The sequence below is a fragment of the Plasmodium coatneyi genome, chromosome 14 (genome assembly GCF_001680005.1).
Source record: "Plasmodium coatneyi strain Hackeri chromosome 14, complete sequence".
In the NCBI taxonomy this organism is placed as follows: domain Eukaryota; phylum Apicomplexa; class Aconoidasida; order Haemosporida; family Plasmodiidae; genus Plasmodium; species Plasmodium coatneyi.
Window position 1 is genome coordinate 1,610,625 of NC_033569.1, and position 12,876 is coordinate 1,623,500.

General features: G+C 41.8%; 1 protein-coding gene across 1 annotated transcript; it reads right to left on the reverse strand.

Annotated features, from left to right (window-relative positions):
* Positions 1 to 4,295: 4,295 nt before the first annotated feature.
* On the reverse strand, positions 4,296 to 12,176 carry PCOAH_00054730 (AP2 family; the record flags this gene model as incomplete). Its single annotated transcript, XM_020062253.1, has 1 exon — positions 4,296 to 12,176. The coding sequence occupies one exon, from the start codon at positions 12,174 to 12,176 to the stop codon at positions 4,296 to 4,298; it is 7,881 nt and encodes a 2,626-aa protein (XP_019917777.1).
* Between the last annotated feature and the right edge of the window lie 700 nt (positions 12,177 to 12,876).

The window sequence follows — 12,876 nt, forward strand, 5'->3', positions numbered from 1 at the left end:
ACATCGAATCGCAACGCAAAATGAATCAAAACGAATAACAGCCATCAAATTCTATAACGCCAAAACGTGACATAGAAAAAGTGCGGAAAATTTATTGAAAAATCAGAGGAAAATCAAAAGTAGAAGGAAAATTTAGCAACATTTTAACATCACCCTTGCATTTTATTAGTACATATTTGCACACACACACGTATACACATGTGTGCCATGAGTGGAAAAGTACTGTTTCCACATCATACCGAGCTTTTCCCGTTTTAGCTGTAGTTAGCCATTATGAGAAAAAAAAAAAAAAAAAAAAAAAAAAAAATTATTTCTGTGCACACACAAGGAAGATTTTATAATTTTTGGCAAATTCGCGCGAGTTTTGCCTGAACCGTTCATACAAAAATAATAATCAGCCATGTACATTTAAAAAAATAAAATTTTTAACAGGCAACACCGTAAGTAGTAGTTTGTGGTTTCATGCGTTACAGTGTAAACGGATTAAAATGTGTATGTGCCATGTTTGCGACTGTTTTGGAAATCCCCATCAGGGTGTGATAGCGATTGACATATAATATTGACGTTCATGCTTTATGTTCATTCGGTAAATGGTAAAGGAGTGAGTGTCCCCAAATGGGTTAGCGGACGACCGGATGGACAAAGGAATGATTACACACATATTTATCCTTATAGGAGCGCCCTCTTAATTAGAAAATAATTCCTTATGCACGCAAAACCGTGTGTTCGCGGCGCCAGCAAGGCACTTTCGATTGACCGGGTACCATCAGGTGCTACATTTTTGCGTCTCCTCGTAGAGGCAAATGGAAACACGCGAAAGCAGCACGTATCGATACGCGCATCGATTTTTCCGTACCGTTCGCCTAAAGGAATATTCACTTTTTGTGTGCTAGTAATTTAATTTTTCGTCTTTACGTCCGACATGTTCAAGGGGGTGAATGAAGAGGCCCCTTTTTGTGCAGAAGGTATATCATATCCACTTTATTTATCTTTACCCACATGTGTGTATGTACTAAATGAGCACTTATATATTTTGCATTTATCGCACATGTGGACTCTTCAGCAACATACGGCAGTGAAATAATATGTAGGCCGTTCCCTTTGTGCCTCCCTTTTACATGTCGAAGTAGTCATCTTGCGTAAATAGCGCACCATGTTCTGTCTAAATATTCATAAAATGCAATGTAGGCAAAATTACAGTTATGTGATTGGCATGCTTTGCCACATAAGTCACTCTTCCTGACAAATAATATATGCAAATTTGGTAGGTGTTTCATTTTTTTTTTTTTTTTCTTACGCTTTACGAAAGCAAGTCCAAAATGGTGATTACAGTCGGCATAGAATAATCCTTCTGGTGTGTCATTTTCCACAGAACAGAAAAGATTTTCAAAAGTGATCATTTTTTTATGTTACAGCAAGAATGATAATTTGCACAATCACTTCTACAGAAAACATTTTTACAGTGAAATATTTTAAGATGAGTCACCTCTCACATTTCAAATGGTTCATTTTTTTTTTCTATATTTATGGGTTAAATTTTTTTTTCGACAAAATTCTCCTCGCATTTTTCTAGTTTACCCATTTTTGATATTTTACTTAAACTCACAAAAACGAAGTGATATTTTCACGAAATGTTCCTGCACTTTAATGGAGGGATACAACTAGGGACGCGATGAAATACCTTGGCATAATTTTTCGGGACATGTTCAATTTTGTGCCATGTTGAGCGTGTAACGACCTGTTTAGTGAACGCAAAATTAGCTAAGATGAATCTCCCACATGTATATACGCGTATGTACGCGTCTTCACTATGTTGATGACAATTGTTGGCATTCTGCGCGCTTGATAGGTGCCACTTATATTTATTCATTTTAAAAAAATGCAACTCGACTTTGAAACAAAATTAGGATGAAAAAAAAATGACCATCATGTTGTTTAGAGCTGTTCGTTTTCCGATCTGCGCAACATATCCGCTTAACGCCCATCCACAGATCGGAAAACGAACAGGTCTAAACATGTGCATACGCATAATGCTGCAAAGGGGAAGGAAGCGAAGTGGGCAACTGAGCAAAACAAGCCGCATGTGCTCGCCTGCGCGGTGCACAGAAAATTGCTACACAAAAAAAATGCACATAAAAAAATATGCAGCTGCACAGTTGCTCGGTCGTACGCATGTACGCGTGTGTACATACGCATGCGTTGTAAAAATAGCGGAAGTCAAAATAAAACGCAAAGATGGAAAAAAAAAAATTATCGGCCGCAAAAACGAACTCCCGAAATTGTAATGAAGCCGCTTATGGGACCGCTAAGAAGGAAACATAAAAATTAAAGAGAGCATATTACACATATGTTCAGCTAAAATTATCACACACATGGTTGGGAACACTGTTCAAAATGTAAACGAGTAAATCGTGGAAGAGAGCAATTACAGGTAAGTGCCAAAGCTGAGAATCCCGGCTGACCATTGTCCATACCATTTGAGTGTAGCAGGAGAGGATAACAACGCAAAGCATACGTAGAGGGTCAAAAGGGATGTATAATTGTGCATCATGAGAGGAGGTAAAAATGACAGGTAAAAATTTGGGTGTACTAGCTACAGCAGAAAAAATGGAGCATTTTGATAAACGAAAATGTTTGGGAAAATAACGACACATAGTAGCTCAGTGTAATTATTTTGGAGTGTCAATTGGGAGTAATGAGCGAGCGGAAAAGACTGATGATTGAAGTGAGAGGAATAAGTAAAGGTTGAACGCCAGCGGAATGAGGGTAGGACAAATTTTAACCAATAAATGGGGATGCCATTTTTGCACACGAAGTGAGGATACCAGTTCTGAGTACATAGAGAGGGTAATAATTCAATGTTATAACATGGGCGAAGTTTCGCTGGGAAGAGTTGCGTGTATTGGGGAGTGGAACAAGATTGAGGGGAGCACTGAGACTAGAAGATGCTTGCAAGAGTTGCATGCAACTGTTGAGCGGAACTGCTAAGTGTAAAATTCGTGTGCAAACGGTGAGCATAAAAATGAGAGCCAATGTAGAGCGCAAATAACTCAGGGGATAACTTGGATATCCACTTGGAAAGCAAAAGGGGGCACCCACGAGGGAATACAAGTTGAGAGTACAGCTAGGCGCACGAGCTAGTGGAACAGATAAACGTATTCTCCCAGGGCAGCCGTGGAGGAGAGGACTGGTGCGCTAAATTAACGTAACGGTAAGGGAAAAGATTGAGTGTAAAAGTAGGAGCAACAATTTGGTGCAACAAGGAGTGATGGATAATGGGTAGCAGTTGAGGGTACCCATTTGCTGCACTAACTTCTGTCGCCACAATCACTATGTGGGGCTTCAAATTAAAGGCGCGCATAAACGTGGTTGCTCATAGCCCATTGAACCACTCATCAGAGGATACCATTACAGGGACACTCGATAAACTACTCCATTTTGGTGAAGTTATTTGAAGTTGAATTTTTAGGAGATGCAAACATTTAATTACGACGTGAATTAAAAAAAAAAAAAAAAAAAAAAAAATCAGTACTGGGGGTAACCACGTACACGCATAAGCATTTTTGAGCATCCACAATAAGGAAGAAAGAACGTCCAATGCAATGTCTAGAAAACGAGACCAGCTATTTGCACAATTTTATCCTACATACCACACCTCACCAGATCATGCAACCCATTCTATTTATGTTCACAAATGAATTATCATTCCGTGTTGGCACTTAAGAGAAGGGGTAGTTTTGTTTTTTTTTTTTTACCAAGGAGATGGCATTTTGGGGGAACTTCAATGCGCAGAGTTAAATATGTGACTTGCGGGTGGCAAGCGTGCGTGCAAATTTTCAGATCGCCGCAAAGTGCAACCCACAGAGCGCACGTACATGTGAATGTATTCATGTGTATATATATATATGTATTTTTTTTTTTTCGTTTTTTTTTTTTGCACGCACTTTAGCATGCCCGCACCGTGAACATACCAACTGCGTAGGCGAAACAAACGGAGGATGAATAGGCTAGTTAGTGCTCATCACAACATTTGCGCTGTGTCGGTAATAGTGCCGGTACTGGTGTGCGGCTGCTCGTTTAATTTGCGATCATGCGCATGGGTGTCTGCATTTCTAGCGCGGAGAGAACGGTTACGGGGATTCTGTCCATTTCATCCGCAAGGTGACAGTCTTGTTGGTCAGTCCCTCCCTGAGAGGTTCTTCCTTGGGTGTTGCTCCTTTGGTTGTACTTCCCCGAGTGGTGCCTCATCAAGGGAACTAGTACATGCCCCACAAGACATTCCCCTCTTGCACATGTCACATCATTTCCAACTTTACCTCTACCTCAGCCTTCACCGCATTTAGCGCGCTCCGTTCGCTTAAAGCGTGCTCTGCATTTCTTTCGTTTATGGCGTTTGTTCCATTGCCTTGCTGATGGTGCCCAACAGTGTCGATGTTCGGGTCGTCGGCATTACACTTAAGGATTCGGCACTTCTTGCTACTTCCTGTGTTGGTGCAAAGAGTGCGTTTGTTTCTACTTCGGAGGTTATGCCCATGGAGTGGTGCACTTGCATCATCGGAGAAGTTGTTTGTGCTGCATGTAATGAGGGGAACACTCGAAGTAGTTGCTTCTGAATCCTTTTCCTGATCACATTGCTTGTTAGTTTCCTGTGCATCCATGTCCCCTACTTCATTGCTTCTTTGTTCTCCGTTCAACAAGTCGTCCTTCTCGGTTGTTTCCTTAGCAGCATCTTGATCCTCCTCCCCCCTGTCGCTTTCCCCTTTTGGTATCCAATTATTGGCGTAGCAGAAATTTAGAAATTCCCTCTGGTAATTCAAATAAAGGATGCGTTCTTCTGGTGAGCTATTTCTCAACTTTGTAATGATAGCCATTTTCAAAGAATCTTCCTCTCCATATCTTTTGATATTATAGTTTTTACTTATTCGTTTCCCATTTTCCCACCATCTGCATCTCCATGAACAATTCCCCCCGTATGTGTCTTTCCACACGCTATGCATGGGATGAGAAGAATCCAGGGTACTCCTACCGTTGGGTCCCCTCTTTGGTAACAAACGAGTATTCTTAATAATTTCTTCAGCGATGACTTTTAGATCCCCTTCTTCCATAGTTAGGACCACTTCCTTCTGTATATTATATCTCTTTTTCACTATTTCTTTTTCCTGTACATATGTAAAATCATTTGCATTTTTTCTTTTTCTTCCTCTTTTTTTCAGTTCTTTTTCCGATTTGATTTTTATTGTGTGGTCCATTTGTTCACCTTTGCATTGCTTGATGCATCCGTCCTCTTTCTGTGTATCATTAACGCTGCATGTGGTAATTTCGCTCTTTATTCTGTTGACTCTATTTGGAGAATTGTCTCCGTCGTTAGTGCTGCGGCTATTTTCGGTCGTGCGCGTACTGCTGGTTGTGTTGGCCCTGCTTTCACTACCTATGTTTGTGATAATCGTGTTGCCCGTGCTAGTGTTGTTTACACTGCCCACGTTAGGCATACATACACTCCCCTTCTCGTCAGTAGGGTTTTCCGAGTTGACCTCTTCATCCGTGTCTTCATCCGATTCATTCGCCCCATCACTGTCACTTTCGGTATATTCACAACTTAACCTGTCAACCTGTTCATCGGAGATGTTTTCTGCATCCTGGGTACTTCCATTTGTGTTCTCCGGCGTGCAACTTGGGATCACTGATTGGTTTCCGTCCTCATCTGAGTGGGTGCTTACTCCATGTGCGTAACAATATAGGTAGTTGCTCAATAACTCAGAAAGGTAGCCATAGGAGTATCCTTCTACTATGTTGCCATCCGTGTTGTTAATCCCACCAGGGGAGGTACCATTGTACTGTTCACTATTCATGCCGTCGAAATCAGTTTCATCTAAAATTGCATCCTCATTTCCTCCATCGGCTGGCATGTCGGAATAAATGACACTGCTGTTATTGGCAATATGGCCTGTACAGTATAGGGAATCACTTACGTGCTCACTGCCGTACATATTATTTTCGCATTCCAGCGGCCTGTCTGTGCTGTGGGGGACGCTTTCATTTGTGCGATCATCGAGGCTATCCCTTTCGCTGTCACTCCTACTGACGCTCCCATGGACACTTTCACTGTGACTACCATTGTCTTCGCTGTCGCCATTCCTCCCATCCGTGAGCTCCTCTTTGCTCTCTTCGTCCAAGTGAGCACACATCCCAGACATGTGCGAATGGGAGTAACTGTACTGTTCCATGTACTCCTCATAGTCTGCATAACTCAAAGAATTTCTTCCTTGCCATATATCGTTCGGGGAGTTCACTTCATTCACGCAGTTGTTCAAAAAATATTCCTCATTCAAGTAATTGTATTCCCCGTCGGTGTACATGCAATTCATATTTTCCAAATGTGCATCCATTCCATTTAAGTGTTGCACAATATTTCCATCATCATGTGTGCACTCAGTTTTGTTTTGATAGCCACTTACGTCTCCGTTATTAGCGTCTCCCTTTTCATTTATTTCTATTTTGACGAAGATGCTACATTCATCTCTCATTCCTTCATTAATGTACATATCTCCTTCGCTCTTGCAGTGTGCGCAGTTCAGCGGGGTACAGGCGGTATCACTCTCCGCACCGTTTCCGTCCTCTTCCGCCTTCACGCGTGGCACACACATTTGACTACTTCCCAACTTTTGCAGCTTTATTCCGTCTTCACATTTTTCCATATTCTCCATTACACATGAACCAAAATATTTTTCCCCCCATGCATGTGTATTGACTTCCGCCCCGTCTTTACTTCCATTTCCTTCACCTATTTGAAAGGTATTGCTATCCCCTTCAAGAATGCACGCACCGTAGTGTTCTTCCTTCACAGCAATCGTATTGACCTTCTCTCTTTGGTTCACTCCAGTGGGGGATGCTCCACCATGGACGAGGGCACCATCATCGTTATTAAAACCAAGGCTATCACATTTTGTGGAAATACTTAAAAGGTTATATGTTTTATTGTGAAGCGGACTGGTCTTTATGTCAAATGTGTTGTTACATTTGGAGCTAATGGGAACATTAGTGGGGCTGATATCATCTTCATTTGCCAGTTCGCTCTTTATTCTAAAAATGTTTGTGCCTTCAGAAGAATTGGTACCCTGTATTAAGTCCTTTAAAGCAATGCCATTTGTTACCCTACTCACATTTGTCTCAATCGTATTGATCTTGTTAACGGAGAGGTTTCTCACCTCATCTGACGCAGCAAGGAAATAGTTGTCAAGGAAATAAAAAGGCTTCTCCAGGGTGTAGTCAATGTTGGCGTAACAATGGGGCAAGCATAGTTGGAAGGTCTCTCTAGAATGGTTCCAATTGACCCCGAAATTTTTATCATTTGGGAAGTGTTGGTAGTCCAGGGGGTGTTCATTTGTGTGGTTATAATACGTGTAGTAGTTTAAATCGTAGGGGTGTTGAGGATGGCTTGTATAACTAGGCCAACACGCATGATTGAAGGTAACTGCGTTCGCTAGTGTACCGGAATGACCCAACCTATGGGCATATCCGTACCAGTTCAAATTGTAAAAATTGTCTCTGGGATAACTACCACCGCCAGTGACGTGTGCAACACTTTCGGGAGCATTCACATTAACATAATTCCTGAAAAAATCGGCACAGTGCAAGTTAACCTGATTAGTTGCACCCAGACTACTTAAGTGCCAGTTACTTACCATGTCCCCTCTGAACGAATGGGGAGAATGTGAGTACCCATGATCCACAGGGTAGCGTATTTTGTACACATGATGATTCGAAAAATAGGGTAAATCAATTCTACTCCAATGACCGCATGCATCGTATTCTCTTTCACCATTTGGGCTGTAACTACACAGATTCTTCCTTTCCTTCCCACTATTCCACCTATCACATGCAGATATATTTTTTAAAATTTTGTTTGCGCTTCCTGGACGTGCCAATGTGTCGTCCCGATTGGTACATAAAGCAGCACAGCAGTTGCCTTTGTAGTCATTCTCCAGAAAGCAAACTTCATAACGTATGTCACGGTTGATGATGCTATTTCCTCTGTCCGTACTTAAGTTCTCTACCCCCTGCTTGTTGTAATTATTTGTACCTTCTCTAGTACATTTTGTTCTGTAATAATTTAGTGAATTCGCTTCTCCAATTTTCCCGTTTGCATGCACACATTCGTCGTTCTTTGGAGTGGGGGTGTTGTGTGGGCTACTGACAGCTATCCTCTGCAGGTCGTCAGGTTGATCGTCAGGCTGATCGTCACTTTCATTACAACTTTCGTAATGACTTTGGACATCACTCGAAGCCTTCCTTTTTACCTTCACCTCAATACCATTCGTATGCCCCCCTTTTCCATCTCCAGGAAGGTGTCCCCCCATATCACGCTCCTGATCGCTCACTTGGACATTAGTGGCTTCTAATTCTCGTGCTGTGTTTTCCTTTGTTCTCCAATCATCATTGCCTTCGTTGTTCTTACTCTCGTGGGGCATTACCTCCCATTTGCCAACTGCACCAGGACTGTAACTTTCCCCTTCGTTAAGGTTAACAACTGGATAGCTTGAACAATTATTTGCGGAAATATGGGGGTTACCATTCCATGCAGCTCCGTGAATATACGGAACGGATTGATAACTAACATCAGGGATGACATCCGTCCCGTCTTCTGGATTCATTTGTTCCCTCCTAATGTGACCAATAATGCTATTATTATTCCCTTCGATGAGGAAAAAGTTATTTTCTGGGATAACTCTTGTACTGTTTGTATTAGGGGTGCAATAGTATTCGCCTCTGACTGAACACCTGGAAAACAAATCTCTTTTATTGCTACCGTTTTGCTTGTATTGGTCCTTTAAGTTATATGAAGCATTTGATATTGCCATTTGGGGATCATTTTGGTAATAACTGTAACCTTGTGTAATTAACGCTTGGGAGGAGGGGAAGTTATGGTACGTGCTGGTAACGCAGGAATTACCACCATAGTTTGGGAACACATCGGTGCAAAGGAAGTTATTCCCCTCCTGGGAGAATTCACAATTGTTGAACCCCAGGTTATGATAGAACAAGTTCGCGCCATTGAAATTGAATGTCCCATCGTAGCGTATCCCATTATAATAGCATACCTCGTTGGCCCCGAAACGTTGCAACGAATTGTCCCAACTGGGATAAAAATAATTGTCTGCACATTTCGGATCGAGCACCCCGAAATGGCTCACACCTATCGGGTGGTTGTAAGGATAGCCTGAGCAATTCTCCACCGAAATACTCATGTACTCATTTGGCCACATACTTTTAATATACGGGTATTGGTATGGACTAAAATTTTGTTGTGTCCAGAAATTGGAATAATTATCCCAACCGGGGTATGGGATGTAATAGTTGTTAATCGCTCCTACGCTGAATGCTTCGTTATTAGCTTGTATCACGTCATTACCTGGAAGCACAAGTGCATTTTCGCCATGACCCCGTGATGGTGCACAATCCATTAGAATGGGCACGTTTGTGTTTGGACTAATCCGGGTTGTGTATGCAATAGCTCCTAGGGTGTCCATGTGTGTGTTTGGGACAATCAGGGGTGTGCTTGCACTACCACCTGGCATGAGCATATTTGCACTTACACTCGGATCTAACATGTGCGTGTGAGAACAAACTATCCGCCTATCATCGCGCAATCCACCCTGAATGAAATATAACATGTCCGTATGGTTCTTCAAGTCAAACTTGTTGCTTAGCGTATCTGTCAGATTGTCATTATTCGGGACATGAATTATACTACTCGTTCTTGCGCCCGTTGCTGTATTTCCTGCGATGTTCGCGATGGTGTGCAATTTTGAGGAGGTAGCCCCTTGGGTAAAGTACACGACAAGATCAGGCACTTCCATTTTTATTTTTCCCTTCATTCTGCAACTGCAACATTTGTTGTTATTAAGAATCGAATGAACATTAATTTTTCCCTTTGCATGTGCTTCCATGTTTGTAACCTTAGATGGAAGAGTTAACTCCTCTTTGTTCATATTTGACAAGAAACACGTATTCATATGAGCATTTTGTTTTTCTTGCTTTCCCAGCTCTTCTCTCTTCGATAGATTCGCTGCTTCCCACGCGAAGGCCTCTACTTCTACAGGTACTTCAGGTACAGAATAGCATTGCTCCTTTTTTATAACCCAACGAGGGGGGTAATTCTCCAGGGGGTTACTACCTACCCAGTTACTAGCCAACGGGTATATTTCCAAAGGGTAGCTTTCTACCGGGTATATGTCCACAGGGTAACTCTCCAATGGGTAGGCCTCAACAGGGTTATCTTCCATCGCGTGACTCCTTACCGGGCAGTTCTCCACCGGGTTGCCCCCTACCGGGTAACCTGCCGTAGAGTACCCCTGCCATATGTCTGCCCTCAGAATATGTTCGTTTGAAATATCACCCGTTATGTGTTGCCCCTCATAGAAATTTTCTTCCCAAATTCTTCTTCCTAAAAGCCCTTCTATGGAAGATTCCACCTTTCCATAGTTGTTCCTATTCCATTGTGTCTCTTTCGACAGGGCAAGTTCGTTAGTACATGGATATGCCGTCTTATCCGTGCCAATTTTGTTCGCCATGTAGTAATTCTCTCCTTGAGTAGCAGCATTAAAATGATTAAGTGGAACAGCTAAATTGCTCTCGCACATATGTTCGTTCCTGGTTATCCCAATCTCCATCATTTGATAATTCTCTGCATGCTCCTCTTTCATTTCCTGGTGAGGAATATATCCTTCGCTTTCACAAAGAGCTACATTTTTGTTCACATCGGTGGAGAGTACATTCCACTTATTCCAGCTATTAATCAGATTTTCCTCCTTAGGATGCTCTTTACAACCCCCTATTGATTCTGTATTTCTGCGCCATTTTGAAGGGGCTCCTATTTTATTAGATTCTAGTGCTTCTTCGATCGTGCTGCATGGGACGTATATTTGCTTCTCCTTCCCATAGTGTCCTTGCTCATCGTTCCTCCAAGGGTTATTCAACTGATCATTGAAACCTTCAATGTACATGTGTTCTTTTGAGTTTTCGTTTGGACATATTTGTGTGTTCCATTTGCAATCCTTTTTTACATTCTTCCGTGCTGAAACGTTGCTTCCATTATTGGATGCAGTTCTTTTTCTTCTCCATCTTCCATCCTTGGGAGGATTATCCGAGGGACTCTTCTCTTGCATGCTAACTGGAAGCTCCAATTTGTTTTCCTTTCCATCATGCAGTGTGCTTTTTTCAACCAGATCATTATATGCATCTGTTTGTTCCTTTTCATCTATGAGGCCTCCATTTTTCCAGAAACATTCTCTTTTGCCTTTTTCTGGGTTATCATTTTCATATGTGCAATTGTACATTTCTTCTTTGTGCTCGTTCCCCTGCTTCTGTTCACTAAGCTGTGTATCTCCTTTGTTATTCAGGTCAGCGTTGTTGGAATTGTCAGCCTTGAAGTTTACCTCATCTTTTCCGTTTCGGTCCTCCATGCGGGGAAGCTCTGCCTCAGTTCCGGCAGTCGCATCAGCAGTCATATAATTCGTGCAACGCGCGTGCCCAATACAATCCACACAGCACTTAAAGGTAACCACATGTAGGTCATCGTTCCGATTTGCGCTGATGTTCCCACCATTAGTAGGGGAGTCAGTCCTATGGACATTGCGGAGAAACATGTTCTTCATAGCAGAATCTTCTGTGTTGGGGATAGAAAACGTATCCTTCTTTGTGTCAAGTGCAGGTAGCCGTCTGAATCTGCCTTCATCAAAGCTCTTCATGCCGATTTCTTTCTTCCCTTGGCTGACAACATCAAAGGATATGGAATTGTTCTTACTAAGATTTTTCCTTTGATATTTCTTTCCTGTTCTTTTATATATGGCTCTTGATTTGTTCGACACTTTTCTGCTCCTATTTAACATCGAATTCTGTCTGTTTCTCCTGGGAGAGTAACCATATAGTACTTCTTCGTTGGAATATCCACTTAAACTACGACACGGATACAAAGTTCTCTCTTCGCTGGACAGATCACTATTGCAAAGGATGCCTGAATTAAAGATGTCCGTAGTACTTCCTTGTGAAGTGCATACCGCATACAGATAGTTTCCACTTTCGGCAGCTGCGCACGGGGTGAAATTTACCTTCTGCCCCGAATTATCAGTCAAACTTTCTCCACAGGATAGGTGCTCAGATTGGAAAGGTCCTATCATTATAGTACCCAGGGGAGTCCTTCGCTCGGTGAGTTCGTTGTTCTGTGGCTGCATCAGCGGTGCTTCGACTGCTCCTATTTCTTCGATCGATTCGATCACTATTATTATTGCCCTTTTTGTTCTCTTTTTAATTCCCTACGTGGTTATTGCACTTTTCGTATTATATTTTGCTTACTGTTTTATATATATATTATTTCCGTTTACGTGCTTCTTTTTCTCACTTATCTATGGGGTCACAGAATAGTTTTCACTGGGTTGCTAGCGGTGGATCCCCTTTTTCCTAGGCGTTCCTTCTTGCTTATTAGAAGAAGGAAAATATGGGATTCTCCTAAAATGGTTGATCCTTCAGGCTTCAGCTTTCGTCAATCTTTTCGCTTTCTTCGATTCTCCAATTTTCCGATTTTTTCGATTTTTCTAATTTTGCATGCATGTACCTTCCCTAAAAATCCTTATTTTCTCTCTGGTTAGTTTTGCACTAATTTGTGTCACCCGTTAGGTTGATTCTGTTTCTTCAGTTGGGTAAATTGGATTATTATGATCAGTTTGTTTGCTTAAAAAATTTTTTTTCTTCTTCCATAGCACTGCCCCGAGTGCATATAGCTATAATATCCCTATCAACTCTCTATGAGCAAATTTTTTTTTTTTTAAAATACGATACAACTCAGTGCTATTTCAATAGATTACTTCTTTTTGTATTGCT